This window comes from Wolffia australiana, chromosome 6 (assembly GCF_029677425.1).
Source record: "Wolffia australiana isolate 7733 chromosome 6, ASM2967742v1".
Lineage (NCBI taxonomy): Eukaryota > Viridiplantae > Streptophyta > Magnoliopsida > Alismatales > Araceae > Wolffia > Wolffia australiana.
Genome location: NC_135840.1, coordinates 5,857,222 through 5,875,000, shown reverse-complemented (window position 1 = coordinate 5,875,000; position 17,779 = coordinate 5,857,222). Strand labels below are relative to the sequence as shown.

Here is a 17,779-nt window from a genome sequence, read left to right as displayed (position 1 = left end):
GCACCATGTCATAGCCATAAAAAAGACCCACCTAGTACATGCAGCATGATAGCTATGTGGCATACCCCACGCTGCATCAGTGCGGTACGCAGGTGCCACATGTACGGTTGTGCAATGCTTGCTGAGGTGGCTGCCTTACCATGTGGCACCAGTAACTCGGAAAGAGTTGATTTTTATTTTTTCAGAAAAACTTAGAAATTTGAAATTTTCTCCAAACTTTAGACCCCTATAATGTTTTATCCACAACTGTAAACAGGGTGAAATTTTCACCCAATTCTAATATTCTCCACGCTCTTTCATATCATTCATCTTGCATTTCAAAAAAATGTTACCAAGGGAATAAAAAAGCTTGCTAAATATGGCACTTCAGTTTATATTTCTCTGCCCAGGAACTATGCACGTTGTTCGTTCATTATTTCTCTCATTCCATCTCCTCAAAAAAACATAAACTCAAATATAATGATTAGTTCACAATGGTTTGACATTAGAAAAGGTCAAACCTGAAAATTTCATCATTTATCAATAATCATGCAAAAATGAGCACATGAGTGAATAAATTGGATGAATGCTAAAATGAGATAAAGAGATGACAACATGCATAAAATTCATGCTAATTAAGCTATTAGATTGGATAATAATGATGTGAATGGATGCACCAATAACATGTTGTCAGTCATATGATGAGTATGACTAGTTCCGTAGCTATTAACGTGGAGACACTAAGGATAGATAGTGAGTGCTCTTTATTATAAATATTTAATTAAATTGATCCGTATGAATCCCTAAATGGTATCTATATTAAACTGTTAATCAGTTTGCTTCACGTCCCGATTATGCAAGTGGTCCTTAGACTTGAGACACCAAAGACGGCTTGTGGATGGATAGTTGTACTTAGGGTTTGACGGTCCCTACTCGGTCTAGTTATTTAGCAAGGACCTAAACCTTACCTAAAGTTTGGTCTGGTTTTGGTCCGGTCTTGTCTGGTCTCGGTCTGGTCCTGGTCTGGTCATGTCAACTAGTCAAAGTCAAAATAAAGAAACTGTCACAGAATTTGTCTTGAAAGGAAAAATTCATTGCAATGTCATCTATAAAAATCAACATTGGAAGATGAAAAGAACAATACAGAGATAAACAAGAATAGAAAAAGAGGAATAAAAGAAGTAAATAAGCAGAAAATATAAATAAAGTAGAGAAGATGTAAATAAGGATAACATAATAATTAAAAAAGAGACCAAGAGGAAAAGAAAAAGATAAGAAAAGAGGGATAAAAGAAGGCGGATAAAAGTAAAGAAGAGTAGAAGAAGAATAGCACAAAAGAATCAAAGATGAAAAGAAGATAAAATGAAAAGAGAGCAAAAGAGAACGAAAGATGAATGATGCATAAAACCAAAAGAAAAGAATGAGAAGACAAGAAACAAAGGAGAAATGAAGAGAAAAAGAAGAAGAAAAAAGAACGAAAGTTGAAAAGAAGAAAGGAAGAAAAGAACAGAAGATGAAAAGAAGAAGAAGAAAAGAAGAACGGAAGATAAAAAGAAGAAAGTAATAGAAGGTGAAAAGAAGAATGGAACGTGAAAAGAAGAAAATAACAAAAGATGAAAAGAATTAAAAAAGAATAACGGAAGATGAAAATAAGAAAATAGCAGAAGATGAAAAGAAGAAGAGGAATGGAAGATGAAAAGAAAAAATAAGGGAAGATGAAAAGGATGAGAAGAGAGCGAAAGATAAGGACATGAATAAAACAAAAAGAGAACAAGAATAAGAAAAATAAGAAGAGAATAAAAGAAGAAGACAAAAGGAAGAGAAGAATAATAGGAAGAAGAAAAAAAGGGTGAGCAGAAGGGGAGTGTCCGATCAACTTCGACCGGTGGCACACTCCTCTTCCCCCCGCTGTGACCCCCACCCCTCTGGATGGCAACGCCTCCGGGTTGCACGACCACGACCAGGGCGAGGGGTAGCCTGACCAGTGGGGGTGCATGATCAGAGGAGGGAGAAGGGGTAGATCTCCCCTCCCTCTTGGTCACACTCCCCCTCCCCTTTGGTCGTGCTCTCCACCCCCCTTTAGTCGTGCTCTCTCTTCCAGCCGCCCTGCCTGGCGCTCCCCTCGCCCTTCCCCGTCATGCTCTCCCGTCCTCCTCGTAAACAGGGCGAGGTAGGGGTCAAGAGGTGGGGTGAGAGATCGATCAAAGGGGAACAAAAAAAAAATATTTTTATCTTTTAATTAGTATCCAGTCCGGTCGGTTTCACTTCGGACGGATCCGTCGGACCAACCATTCCAGCATGGAATGCAGGAACGGAGGTCCAGGTTTGGTCGGTCTGACCGGTTCCCAATCTAAAATGTCAGACCCTAGTTGTACTCCGACTATGACATACACATCTCTAATCATGGGATTCTAAACAGTGTTAATTCGGGTGCATCAAGAAATTCAAGAAGACGATTGAGCGGTAAAGATTGAACAATCCACTCTCGATATAAGAGGTGACAACTCAACCAAGACAAGCGATGAAGTCCTTGGCCAAGGCAGTGAAATATGTAAGAAGAGTTCTTTGATGATTTTCAAAATCATCAGTGCTATCTCGGATGATTAATTAGGGTTTGTAGTTGAGCATAACCTATGTCATCCTAGGAGTTTCCAGTAGATGAGGGACTATACATACACGATAACCAATGATGAACAAGTTCCATGAGTGAGTTGATACACATTCTTTTGTGTGTTTTAGAGCACAAGGTGTCGCTTGGCACCCCACGTGTTGGAGACTCAAATTATAGAATGGGTTTAATCGACCCGTCATTAATTCATCTAGTAGTTACTAAATTTTGAAGGTCAATAAAGGTATTTGGGACTTTGGAGTCCTTATCTAGGGCTGATACATTGGCCTAGAGGGGCACACGCAAATGGTCTTTGGACGTCGGAAGATATACTTAAGTTTGGAGAATTTTTATGAAGAATATCATCTTAGTATAAATAGGGGAAGGCCTTCAACGAAATTCACTCAGGCCAGAATTAGTCAGGGGCCATCCCTTTATTCCCTTTCTTCAGGAGTTCGCGATGGTGAAGGAGGAGATTCAATGTGCCGAGGATCGTGTGGATACGTCTAGAGGTTGCACACTTGAGCACCTCGACTCGTCTTGCTTTGGAATCTAAGAAATCACGGATGCAATCCGTGCACAGGTTCTTTGTTTCATGGTTTTGTTGATGACATTATGATTTTGTTATGTAACTTTCTGCGTGAAATCTTTGCGTTCATCTACACCTACGCCTCTAGAACCCATCAATTATGTTCAAAATCAGCCTCCAAATGAAATCGATTAATCCCTAAATTGGCATCATCGATCGCTTTAATTAGGAGTTAAATGATAACTTTGGTCTACAATAATACATGTTATTGTCCGTATAAGAAATTTGAAAACATCTTCCTCTATCTAGTCATCTCTCTCTCTATATCTATGTTCTTTATTCCTTTCCCTTTCTCCTTATTTCCGTCTTTTCCTCCTCTCGCTCCATCCCTCTCATTCTTAAGGCGGTCTACCTGAACAGAATATAGGCGCCAACAAAGTAGAACTGGGGAACACCGAAAGTTCTAAGAAGAACTGATTTACTTCTCTCTCTCTCTTTCTCTCTCTCTCTCTCTCTCTCTCTCTCTCTCTCTCTCTCTCTCTCTCTCGCTCGCTCTCTCTCTCTCTCTCCCTCTCGCTCCCTCTCTCTCTCTCTTTCTCTCTCTCCTTCTCTCCCTCTCTCTCTCTCTCCTTCTCTCTCTCTTTCTCTCTGTTTCTCTCTCTCTCTCTTTCTCTCTCTCTCTCTCTCCTTTGTCCATCGACCTGCCGGCTAAGAATATAAGCGCCAATTAAATACATATTGAAGTGACTTTCGTAGAAGCTAGGAAGATACACGAGTAACTCCTGTCTGTCTCTCTGTCCATACACCTCTCATTATCCTTTCTCCGTCCGTTAATCTGAAGATTCCTCTCACTTTCTCTCCCACGCTCTTGCACTTTCTCGCCAATATGCCTTAAGTTCGGACGGAGTTGGAGGAAGGTGGCCGCCCTCGCCCCCCAAGTCCTTCAACATGTTCTTTCTTGTTCTCATCTTCATGCTGTTCGAGAGCCAATTCCCTGGGTCAGAAAATTCCGTCGTGATGGTTTTGGTCTCTGTAACCGGATTCCATCCCGTTCTCGTCGTTGTCATTCCGCTGTAAATGACGATAAAATACCGCGGATATGAACAAAGATGCGGATAAATTTCGTGCACGGCCGAAACTTGACTGACATCGCTTTTGTGTTCCCACTGTTAACGACTGATGGCGACGGGGACTTACTAGATCCCGTATATGACCTTAAACTGACGTTCATCGTCTCATGCTGAGTGTAACGATTAATCCTTAACGAAATTAACTCAACCTATAAAAAATTATCCACCGACATAAAACAGTGATTGTATCAAACAGCAAATAAAATTTCATGAAATAGAAGTCACGATTAAGAATAATGCCAGTCGCATAAATCTAACGGGCTTTTCTAAATTATCTATGTATCTAATTATCCAACTATCTATCTCTCTATCTGGCTATCTATAAATCTATTTTCCTTTATATCAAATCTATATTTCTCATTCTCTCAATATCTTTCCCCTTTTTCTGCTCTATTCCTTTCTCTCAGTATCTTCCCTTTCACTTATTTCCCTTCATCTCTATTCTTTCTCGCCGCGGTCATGACGTGGGAGAAAATTATTATATATGCTTTGTGATCACTTGCTTGAAAAACCAATAAAACGAAGATAGGTTGCGTGGGCGTCAAGGAACAGTTTCATTAGATCTTTGTTAGTGATAACATTTTAAATTACCATTTAACTAAGGCACATAATTCGTCAAAGCAACCTGGACTAGATACGAAGGAAACATCCCAAAGGCTGACTTTGGTCAACTAGTTTTGGTCGTTGGCCAGAGTATAGAAGAAAATTCTAACACGATTCACATCGAGGCTGCATTTTCCTTCTATAAATTTGACAAAGTCTCCTTCGGTGTTGCATCAAAGACGTGTTGGTATCAAACCATCGCGCCAAGCGTAACATCTTCCCTTGTTCTTCCCTTCCTTAAGAAGTAGCGCATCATCTGTGAGCAGAGATCTCCCACAACATAGCGGATACCCTTACTGGGAAAACCACATCTCAGAAAGCTAGCAAAACGATGACCAAGATCACGGGGACAGTGGTGCTCGTCAAGAGTAACGTTCTCGGGTTCAATGACTTTGTAGACTCGTTCCTCGACGGCATACAAGAGCTCGTTGGCGGTGGTATCACCTTCCAGCTTGTCAGCGCCACCGTAGGTGATCCAAGTGAGTTCTCCTGGCCCAAACTGACGTTTCTTCCTGTAACTGTTCGGAGTTATAAATAGCCTTTGTGATCAACTGTAAGATGTACGTCTTCTAGGGTGTATGTGCCAGTTTCTTCCTCATCCTCTTGTCCATTCCGTAAACTTGCACTTTTTATTTTCTCTGACGATCTCTTCCATCGCAGAAAATGGAAACAAAGGGAAGGTGGGGAAGGCGACGGAGCTGGAGAGGTGGTTAACTACAGGGACTTTCCTAGCGGCGGGGGACTCCGGCTTCCGCTTGATCTTCGACTGGGACGAGAAGCTGGGCGTCCCCGGCGCTGTTATCGTCAAGAACAAATACCACAGCGAGTTCTTTCTCAAAACCTTGACGCTGGACGGTGTTCCCGGCCCCCGCCCTCGCATCCACTTCGTCTGCAACTCCTGGGTGTATCCCGTCGCCACCTACAACTACGACAGGATTTTCTTCGCCAATGACGTGAGAGCCCGAACTATGAATTATCCGATAATATTCGACTTGGGTTTCTCCGTTGGAATGAAGATGATTTATACAATGAGTTTACTTGGACAGACGTACCTGCCTGGAAACATGCCGGGGCCGCTGAAACCCTACAGGGCGGCGGAGCTGGAAAATCTGAGGGGGGACGGGGTGAAACGCCAGTTGAAGGAAGGAGACAGAATCTACGGCTACGACTGCTACAACGATCTCGGCGACCCGGACAAGGGCGCCGCGTTCGCCCGGCCGATCCTCGGAGGCTCCAAAGAGTACCCCTACCCGCGCAGGGGCCGCACTAGCCGCCCACCCACCAAGACTGGTTCGTACTTATCACCATACACCTCCTCTTCTCTCCACTTCTTCTCCTAGACGTCCATTGTGACAAACGGAAGGGGACGGAGTCCAATCCGTCGTCAAGCACCGCTCCATTAGTCTAAGTTGATGATACTGTCCATCCCTCGGACGGGAGGGTGATGAAATGACAATGACAATCCCAGGAACGGATTACTGAACGGAAACCCGTTCAGTCTCTGGGTTTGCTTCCCTCCTATCCGAAGAGCGAAGATTCGGTCATTTACCGATCTTTTTCCATTTTTTTTTCCTTCGTTGGGTGATAACATGATCAGCAAAAACGCCAGAATTCCAACTTTGAAAGTGTCGACATGAACATGCAGATCCCAAGTCCGAGAGCAGAGTTTCTACCGCGGCGAACCAGGATGTATACGTCCCGAGAGACGAGCGCTTCGGCCACCTGAAACAGGCTGATTTCTTAGCCTACTCCCTCAAGGCTGTGGCGCAAGGCTTGGCTCCTGCCATTGCCGCTGCGGCGGACAAAACTCCGTTTGAGTTCGACAACTTCCAAGACGTGTTTAATCTGTACGAAGGAGGCATCGACTTGCCCGACAGCCCCGCCTTTGAAGAGGCCCGTAAGAACATCCCGTTTCAGCTGATAAAGGAGATTATCAGGACCGACGGCGAGAACCTGCTCCGCCTTCCCACCCCCGCCGTCATCAAAGGTAGTTTCTTATTTTGCTGCTCCTATTGCAAGAAATGTAAATTTGAATTCTTGTTTACCTTCTCTCTATCGCACCCCGCAGCTGATAAGTTTGCTTGGAGGACCGATGAAGAATTTGGCCGGGAGATGCTGGCAGGGCCCAATCCCATGGTTATCAAGCTCTTGAAGGTACGGATTAAACCGTTTAAAATCGATAAAAACTCGTCACTTGATATTCTCTGAAACTATTCACAGTGATACTGATGTGCGCATATTTATCCTCCGCAGAAATTCCCTCCTGTTAGCCGTCTGGACGCTAGCATTTACGGCGATCAGAACAGCACGATTACAGCGAATCAGCTCGAGAAGAACATGAACGGGTTGACCGTCGATGAGGTATCAGGGCCGAGTTTGTCTTCCTCTCTTAGCTTTTGATCGTGCAACAATATAAGGGGTTTCAGAAGTGCTCATGAATGAGGGCTAACGTCATCGTCAGAGGCTTTAACAAGAGTCTTCCTCGTTCTTCAGGCGTTGAAGAAGAAGAAGTTATTCATCTTGGATCATCACGACGCGTTGATTCCGTACCTCGACCGCATCAACTCTACAAGCAACAAAGTCTACGCCACAAGAACGGTTCTGCTATTGCTGGACGACGGCACTCTTAAGCCGCTAGCCATTGAGCTGAGCTTGCCGGCCAAAGGGCAGAAGGGGGTCGTCAGTAAGGTCTACACCCCTGCGGAAACCGGCGTCGAGTGGGCCGCGTGGCAGCTGGCCAAGGCCTACGCCGCCGTCAACGACTCCGGCTTTCATCAGCTCGTCAGCCACTGGTATGGATCTCTCCATCCTCTTGCACCCCTTATAACTGAGAGGAATCAAGATGAGCACAGAGAGAGAGAGAAGAGGAAGAACGCGATAAGAAGTTGAAAAGGACTTTTACTAAAAATCCGGTCCCAAGTTTTCCACCATCTTATATATGTTTAATCTTTAACTAGATTTTATCGTGGCGGTTCAATGACGTTACATCAGAAGTGGGTATCTGCTCGTTTATGATTTATGATTGTGTTATGTGAATCTTAATTGCTCGATGGGTTGATGAGTTTCTTACGTTTTGATTGGTTGACATATTGAAAGACCTTTATTTGTTAGCTCATGGATTGTCTCTAAAGTCTAGAGCTCTTTACCTTTTTTGGCGCAGGCTGAACACCCACGCCACCATGGAGCCCATTGTGATTGCTTCGAACCGGCAGCTCAGTGCGGTTCATCCGATCTACAAGCTGCTCGGCCCCACTTCCGCGACACGATGAACATCAACGCCCGGGCACGGCAGATCCTCATCAATGCCGATGGGATCCTTGAGAAGACCGTCTTCCCAAACAAGTACTCCATGGAGCTATCCTCGGTGGTTTACAAGAGCTGGAAACTCACCGACCAAGCCCTTCCTGTGGACCTCGTCAACAGGTGCGAACATCCCCCGTGTACCACTCCCGCTCGAATTTAGATTGGTGGGCAATCTCCATCAAATATATTCGAACTGATCGGTCTCTGAAACGAAGCAACGTTAATATTATCGCCAAACTCAAAGCTTTCTGACGTGGGAATAAATATATATTTGTTTTATCGTGTTTCAGGGGTGTGGCGGAGGATCCAGCCTCCCCGGGGAAGCTGCGGCTACTTATCGCCGACTACCCCTACGCCGTCGATGGGCTCAACGTCTGGTCAGCCATCGAGGGATGGGTGAAGGACTACTGCGCCATATACTACACCTCTGACAAGATTGTTCAAGAGGACACTGAGCTGCAGGCATGGTGGAAGGAGATCCGCGAGGTCGGCCATGGCGACAAGAAGGACGAGACGTGGTGGCCGGCCATGAAATCCGTCGCCGATCTTACCCAAACCTGCACCACCATCATCTGGGTGGCCTCCGCGCTGCACGCCGCCGTCAATTTCGGACAATACCCATACGCCGGATACTTGCCCAACAGGCCCTCCTTGAGCCGGAGGTTCATGCCCGAGCCGGGCACGCCCGAGTACGCCGAGCTCAAGACGGACCCCGACCGAGCCTTCCTCAAGACCATAACGAGCGAGGCGCAGACCATCCTCAACCTCTCCCTGATCGAGATTCTGTCTCGACACTCCTCCGACGAGGTCTATCTTGGGCAGAGGAATACCCGGAGTGGACCTCTGATGCCAAGGCGCTCGCGGCCTTCAAGTCCTTCGCCGATAAGCTGATCGCCATCGAGAACAGGATTATCGAGATGAACCTAGATGCAAGCCTCAAGAACCGCAACGGACCCGTCAAGATGCCCTACACGCTGCTCTACCCGAGTACTTCGGATTACACCCGCGTCGGGGGCCTCACCGGCCGCGGCATCCCCAACAGTGTCTCCATCTGAGCAGTCTTGTTTTTTCTTTTTTTTTAACCCAGTGTCATCCCATTTGAGATGTAGCGAACAGTTGCAGCAATAAGGTTTAAATGAATATCTCGCTGTGCGTACTGCTCAGGTGAGCTGCCAGAGATATGCGAGTCTGGAGGCCTCACGCCGTCGCATATTTGGTATTTTGTTCTCCTGGGCTTCTAGGAGGCACTTGGAGTAGGTTCGGACGGGCTAATTTATTCTCTCTCTCTCTCTATCTCTCTCTCTTTCTCTCTCTCTCTCTCTCTCTCTCTCTCTCTCTCTCTCTCTCTCTCTCTCTCTCTCTCTCTCTCTCTCTCTCTCTCTCTCTCTCTCTCTCTCTCTCTCTCTCTCTCTCTCTCTCTCTCTCTCTCTCTCTCTCTCTATATCTCTCTCTCTCCCTTCCTCTCTCTCCCTCCCTCCCTCTCTCTCCCTCTCTCTTTCCCCCTCTCTCTCTCCCCTCTTTCTCTCTCTCCCGCTCTCTCTCTCCCTTTCTTTCTCTCTCTATCTCTCTACCTCTCTCTCTCTCTCCCTCTCTCCCTCTTTCTCTCCCTCTCTCTCTCTCCCTTTCTCGCTCTCTCTCTCCCTCTCTCTCTCTCTCTGGCTATCTCTCTCCCTCTCTCTGGCTATCTCTCTCTCTGTATCTCTCTCTCTGGCTATCTCTCTCTCTCTATCTGGCTATCTTTCTATCACTCTATCTAGCTATCTTTCTCTCTTTCTCTCTGGCTATCTCTCTCTCTGTCCCTCTGGCTTTCTCTCTCTCTGGCTATCTTTCTCTCTGTCCCTCTGGCTTTCTCTCTCTCTGGCTATCTTTCTCTCTCTCCCTCTGGCTTTCTCTCTCTCTGGCTATCTTTCTCTCTGTCTCTGTGGCTATATCTCTCTCTCTAGCTATATCTCTATCTATCTATCTATCTCTCCCTCTCACTCTCTCTCCATCTATATCTATCTCTCTCGCCCTCTCTCTCTCATTCTCTCGCTTTCTCTCTCTCTCTCTCTCTCTACCTCTATCTCTCCCTCTATCTTGAATTATTTTTCAGTAGTGGTTTTCATCAAATTAGATTAAATGCTATAAAAATATATGAAAAAACTAAAATATAAATTAAATTTAAATTCATTTATTTAATGTTTTTTCATTCCATTTATGACCCGATTTGTGTTTTTGGTATTTTTCGGGCTGGTACACATATGGCGCTTGTTAGGTTGTGGATCAATAATGAGGTGATGGCATATCATCCAATCATTGGAAAATATTTGTGAAAATTAAGGAATAAACCCTAGATCTGATGAAAGGGCAGCTATGAGGACGATGAGAGATAATATTCAAATTAAACGTTAGATCAATGTCCAACATTTTTTAAATTTTGGGCTTGATATCAGATGATCTAGAAGCCCGATTGAGCTAAAATCTTGAAAGAAACTTTTTCTTTCTCTCATCTATTCATTCATATGTTTTGATACATAGGATGAGTCATTTATATTTAGAAAAGATCTTGTAACTCACTTCTTCCATGGAGAGGCTTATTGAAAGAGAGTGGGGTTTTGAAGATTCATCTAGTGTCCCTTGTGCCCTCACTGCTTGGAGAAGATCAATAGAGCAGAGCAGATGCTTTCCTTCTTCAAAACATTGGCATGTTTCTGGTAGTGCATAAGGACCTATGGTAAGATCTCTTGCCATACATTAATTGATCTCCATAAATTATACGTAGTTAGATCTACGCCTATTCTCTTCTTCCATTTCATTTTACCATTATCACTAAGTCTCATCCCATCATCTCCATCATGTCTCATCTTCTGATCCTCATTTTAGTCACATACTCTACCTATTTCATCAGCTTCTCCACTTATACATCATCACCTCTTCACAACTTTACATATCTATCATCTCTTATTTTCCTTTGATATATTTCTTGCGCTCATTAATACCCATATTGTTAGTTTTAGATATTCATTATCACTTTCTTACCTCACAGTTTCCATCATCTCAATTCATATGCATTCTATATCATCCCTTTTGAATATCCATTTATAGAGTACTAAATCCTAATCTATGATCCCTATGTAGATGACTTGTACATATCGCTCATTAGCCAAATTTATTGGTTAAACACAAAAACATGAATGACATACGTTAGCCCTAATTTTTTAGTTTATGACAGCTGCAGGCAGATGCATCTGCTAAAATAGCCACAATAGTCGGAGCAACCATTCAAGCAGATACATGTAGCCATAATCGCTCAAGCTTCAACAGCAGTTGCAACCACTCAAGCAGCTCGCTAGTACGCGTAGCCACGCAGGCCAGCTGGCAAAACCATTTTGCATATGCATGACCATGACCACACACTATGGGACCAAGGACTAATGGTGTTGAGTATTTTGTGTGCATGCGGCAGAAGTTTGATTTAATGGTTAAACTTGAACTAGGTTTCAAGAATTTTATATAGGCCATTTCAATAAATAATTTCAGAATTTTGTCCTGACGGACCATGACTAAAGAGAGGTAGAGAATATGTTGTTTTCGAGGTAATTATCAAGATCGGCCCCACCCCTGCCTCCAAACATGCCATTGAAAAGTATTATTCATAGTACTGGTCCTCCAAAATTCATTCTGAAGATCAAATTCCCAAGATCCAAATCACAAACCTAACTCAGTCTCTCAGGATTGATGCCACTGACTAATATAGTGAAACTTGCTAATATGAAGGAAATAAGCAGTAATGTCAAGCTGACAAGGAGAAGCGTGCACCAGAAAATAAAGGGATTATGGTTCTGATTTAATGTCAACAGTACATTCCTTCAACATATGTACAAAGGTCATGGAGAGATTTGTCGATCTCATTGCCTCTCCATATCTTGGATTCGCTATATGTCATAAGTGGTAGAGTGAAGAATACAGTTTATACATAATAAACACTACACAATAATCTGAAGAATAAAACAAAAACGAAAATAAGGACAGCTAAGGTAATTTAGAGGGTAAATGTACAAGCACGGATAAGATTAAGGTATGACCATGCAAATAGTAGACATAAAAATTCATAGGATAGATATCCATGTCAATAGAATTTGCAACATACGGAGTGAATGATAATGACAAATGCAAACTATGAAAAATAAAATTGGTTGACAAAGAATCCCTTAATAATAAATGTCTATCGGCGTAAAATTCAACATGCTAGAAGAATTATATATAAATTAGGAACTTTGTAAAAAAGCATGTTAATTATAGAGGAAGACTCATAAGTAAATTCCATTTTACCATCAGATTGACAAGCACATTAATACAAAAAATTGGAAACAAGTATGTATGGATCATTCAAAGTTGAGGAAGTAAAATCAATTTGTGTTAAATGCTCACATATTGCCTCATGGTGCTTGCTGCTTGGCTCATGCTGCTGACCACTTCCCTCCCGATGCTCGCCACTTGCTTCTGATGGAAATATATGCCAGAAAGCCGATCCTTCATTCGATACCTTGTTCCATGTTCATTGACACATAGCTTTTTCTGGCCCTTTCTGCTAAAAATACAACACGCATGTGCAACAATACACACACGCAAGACATTTTCTCTCTCCTCCATGTATTGTGGGATCGTGGCAAGCTCTTCGCATTTCCACAGGGATCGAACGACGCAAGAGATGAGACAAACAGCGAGTGTGCATGAAAAAATTCACACACAAACACACTTCCATGGATCATACAAGTTTAGTCCAACATGAGACACAAAATAAGTTGACCTATATAAGCTGAGAGATTAGCCATAGGTAAAAATATCATTACATTGCCATATCATCACCCTCCTGCACGCCATGTGTGAATCACACATGCACCATGTCATAGCCATAAAAAAGACCCACCTAGTACATGCAGCATGATAGCTATGTGGCATACCCCACGCTGCATCAGTGCGGTACGCAGGTGCCACATGTACGGTTGTGCAATGCTTGCTGAGGTGGCTGCCTTACCATGTGGCACCAGTAACTCGGAAAGAGTTGATTTTTATTTTTTCAGAAAAACTTAGAAATTTGAAATTTTCTCCAAACTTTAGACCCCTATAATGTTTTATCCACAACTGTAAACAGGGTGAAATTTTCACCCAATTCTAATATTCTCCACGCTCTTTCATATCATTCATCTTGCATTTCAAAAAAATGTTACCAAGGGAATAAAAAAGCTTGCTAAATATGGCACTTCAGTTTATATTTCTCTGCCCAGGAACTATGCACGTTGTTCGTTCATTATTTCTCTCATTCCATCTCCTCAAAAAAACATAAACTCAAATATAATGATTAGTTCACAATGGTTTGACATTAGAAAAGGTCAAACCTGAAAATTTCATCATTTATCAATAATCATGCAAAAATGAGCACATGAGTGAATAAATTGGATGAATGCTAAAATGAGATAAAGAGATGACAACATGCATAAAATTCATGCTAATTAAGCTATTAGATTGATAATAATGATGTGAATGGATGCACCAATAACATGTTGTCAGTCATATGATGAGTATGACTAGTTCCGTAGCTATTAACGTGGAGACACTAAGGATAGATAGTGAGTGCTCTTTATTATAAATATTTAATTAAATTGATCCGTATGAATCCTAAATGGTATCTATATTAAACTGTTAATCAGTTTGCTTCACGTCCCGATTATGCAAGTGGTCCTTAGACTTGAGACACCAAAGACGGCTTGTGGATGGATAGTTGTACTTAGGGTTTGACGGTCCCTACTCGGTCTAGTTATTTAGCAAGGACCTAAACCTTACCTAAAGTTTGGTCTGGTTTTGGTCCGGTCTTGTCTGGTCTCGGTCTGGTCCTGGTCTGGTCATGTCAACTAGTCAAAGTCAAAATAAAGAAACTGTCACAGAATTTGTCTTGAAAGGAAAAATTCATTGCAATGTCATCTATAAAAATCAACATTGGAAGATGAAAAGAACAATACAGAGATAAACAAGAATAGAAAAAGAGGAATAAAAGAAGTAAATAAGCAGAAAATATAAATAAAGTAGAGAAGATGTAAATAAGGATAACATAATAATTAAAAAAGAGACCAAGAGGAAAAGAAAAAGATAAGAAAAGAGGGATAAAAGAAGGCGGATAAAAGTAAAGAAGAGTAGAAGAAGAATAGCACAAAAGAATCAAAGATGAAAAGAAGATAAAATGAAAAGAGAGCAAAAGAGAACGAAAGATGAATGACGAATAAAAGAAAAAGAAAAGAAGGAGAAGACAAGAAACTAAGGAGAAATGAAGAGTAAAAGAAGAAGAAAAAAGAACGAAAGTTGAAAAGAAGAAAGGAAGAAAAGAACAGAAGATGAAAAGAAGAAGAAGAAAAGAAGAACGGAAGATAAAAAGAAGAAAGTAATAGAAGGTGAAAAGAAGAATGGAACGTGAAAAGAAGAAAATAACAAAAGATGAAAAGAATTAAAAAAGAATAACGGAAGATGAAAATAAGAAAATAGCAGAAGATGAAAAGAAGAAGAGGAATGGAAGATGAAAAGAAAAAATAAGGGAAGATGAAAAGGATGAGAAGAGAGCGAAAGATAAGGACATGAATAAAACAAAAAGAGAACAAGAATAAGAAAAATAAGAAGAGAATAAAAGAAGAAGACAAAAGGAAGAGAAGAATAATAGGAAGAAGAAAAAAAGGGTGAGCAGAAGGGGAGTGTCCGATCAACTTCGACCGGTGGCACACTCCTCTTCCCCGCTGTGACCCCCACCCCTCTGGATGGCAACGCCTCCGGGTTGCACGACCACGACCAGGGCGAGGGGTAGCCTGACCAGTGGGGGTGCATGATCAGAGGAGGGAGAAGGGGTAGATCTCCCCTCCCTCTTGGTCACACTCCCCCTCCCCTTTGGTCGTGCTCTCCACCCCCCTTTAGTCGTGCTCTCTCTTCCAGCCGCCCCTGCCTGGCCGCGCTCCCCCTCGCCCTTCCCCCGTCATGCTCTCCCCGTCCTCCTCGCGTAAACAGGGCGAGGTAGGGGTCAAGGGTGGGGTGAGATCGATCAAAGGGGGGAACAAAAAAAAATATATATTTTTATCTTTTAATTAGTATCCAGTCCCGGTCCGGTTTCACTTCCGGACCGGATCCGGTCGGACCAACCATTCCAGCATGGAATGCAGGAACGGAGGTCCAGGTTTGGTCCGGTCTGACCGGTTCCCAATCTAAAATGTCAGACCCTAGTTGTACTCCGACTATGACATACACATCTCTAATCATGGGATTCTAAACAGTGTTAATTCGGGTGCATCAAGAAATTCAAGAAAACGATTGAGCGGTAAAGATTGAACAATCCACTCTCGATATAAGAGGTGACAACTCAACCAAGACAAGCGATGAAGTCCTTGGCCAAGGCAGTGAAATATGTAAGAAGAGTTCTTTGATGATTTTCAAAATCATCAGTGCTATCTCGGATGATTAATTAGGGTTTGTAGTTGAGCATAACCTATGTCATCCTAGGAGTTTCCAGTAGATGAGGGACTATACATACACGATAACCAATGATGAACAAGTTCCATGAGTGAGTTGATACACATTCTTTTGTGTGTTTTAGAGCACAAGGTGTAGCTTGGCACCCCACGTGTTGGAGACTCAAATTATAGAATGGGTTTAATCGACCCATCATTAATTCATCTAGTAGTTACTAAATTTTGAAGGTCAATAAAGGTATTTGGGACTTTGGAGTCCTTATCTAGGGCTGATACATTGGCCTAGAGGCACACGCAAATGGTCTTTGGACGTCGGAAGATATACTTAAGTTTGGAGAATTTTTATGAAGAATATCATCTTAGTATAAATAGGGGAAGGCCTTCAACGAAATTCACTCAGGCCAGAATTAGTCAGGGGCCATCCCTTTATTCCCTTTCTTCAGGAGTTCGCGATGGTGAAGGAGGAGATTCAATGTGCCGAGGATCGTGTGGATACGTCTAGAGGTTGCACACTTGAGCACCTCGACTGCCTTGCTTTGGAATCTAAGAAATCACGGATGCAATCCGTGCAGGTTCTTTGTTTCATGGTTTTGTTGATGACATTATGATTTTGTTATGTAACTTGCATTGCGTGAAAACTTTGTGTTCATCTAGATCTAGGCCTCTAGAACCCATCAATTATGTTCAAAATCAGCCTCCAAATGAAATCGATTAATCCCTAAATTGGCATCATCGATCGCTTTAATTAGGAGTTAAATGATAACTTTGGTCTACAATAATACATGTTATTGTCCGTATAAGAAATTTGAAAACATCTTCCTCTATCTAGTCATCTCTCTCTATATCTATGTTCTTTATTCCTTTCCCTTTCTCCTTATTTCCGTCTTTTCCTCCTCTCGCTCCATCCCTCTCATTCTTAAGGCGGTCTACCTGAACAGAATATAGGCGCCAACAAAGTAGAACTGGGGAACACCGAAAGTTCTAAGAAGAACTGATTTACTTCTCTCTCTCTCTTTCTCTCTCTCTCTCTCCCTCTCTCTCTCTCTCTCTCTCTCTCTCTCTCTCTCTCTCTCTCGCTCTCTCTCTCTCTCTCTCTCTCTCTCTCCCTCTCTCTCTCTCTCTCTCTCTCTCCTTCTCTCCCTCTCTCTCTCTCTCCTTCTCTCTCTCTTTCTCTCTCTTTCTCTCTCTCTCTCTTTCTCTCTCTCTCTCTCTCCTTTGTCCATCGACCTGCCGGCTAAGAATATAAGCGCCGATTAAATACATATTGAAGTGACTTTCGTAGAAGCTAGGAAGATACACGAGTAACTCCTGTCGGTCTCTCTGTCCATACACCTCTCATTATCCTTTCTCCGTCCGTTAATCTGAAGATTCCTCTCACTTTCTCGCCAATATGCCTTAAGTTCGGACGGAGTTGGAGGAAGGTGGCCGCCCTCGCCCCCCAAGTCCTTCAACATGTTCTTTCTTGTTCTCATCTTCATGCTGTTCGAGAGCCAATTCCCTGGGTCAGAAAATTCCGTCGTGATGGTTTTGGTCTCTGTAACCGGATTCCATCCCGTTCTCGTCGTTGTCATTCCGCTGTAAATGACGATAAAATACCGCGGATATGAACAAAGATGCGGATAAATTTCGTGCACGGCCGAAACTTGACTGACATCGCTTTTGTGTTCCCACTGTTAACGACTGATGGCGACGGGGACTTACTAGATCCCGTATATGACCTTAAACTGACGTTCATCGTCTCATGCTGAGTGTAACGATTAATCCTTAACGAAATTAACTCAACCTATAAAAAATTATCCACCGACATAAAACAGTGATTGTATCAAACAGCAAATAAAATTTCATGAAATAGAAGTCACGATTAAGAATAATGCCAGTCGCATAAATCTAACGGGCTTTTCTAAATTATCTATGTATCTAATTATCCAACTATCTATCTCTCTATCTGGCTATCTATAAATCTATTTTCCTTTATATCAAATCTATATTTCTCATTCTCTCAATATCTTTCCCCTTTTTCTGCTCTATTCCTTTCTCTCAGTATCTTCCCTTTCACTTATTTCCTTCATCTCTATTCTTTCTCGCCGCGGTCATGACGTGGGAGAAAATTATTATATATGCTTTGTGATCACTTGCTTGAAAA

The 17,779-nt window shown here is 42.6% G+C and overlaps 1 protein-coding gene across 1 annotated transcript; it reads left to right on the top strand.

The window, feature by feature from the left end:
- Positions 1–5,013: 5,013 nt before the first annotated feature.
- LOC144704145 (putative linoleate 9S-lipoxygenase 5) lies at positions 5,014–9,294 on the top strand. Its single transcript, XM_078576420.1, is given in 11 exon segments — positions 5,014–5,328; positions 5,510–5,802; positions 5,896–6,139; positions 6,495–6,836; positions 6,918–7,003; positions 7,103–7,210; positions 7,343–7,641; positions 8,010–8,092; positions 8,095–8,272; positions 8,443–8,978; positions 8,981–9,294. Coding segments are annotated over 11 exon segments (2,544 nt in total). The 5' UTR covers positions 5,014–5,180; the 3' UTR covers positions 9,208–9,294.
- Positions 9,295–17,779: the final 8,485 nt, after the last annotated feature.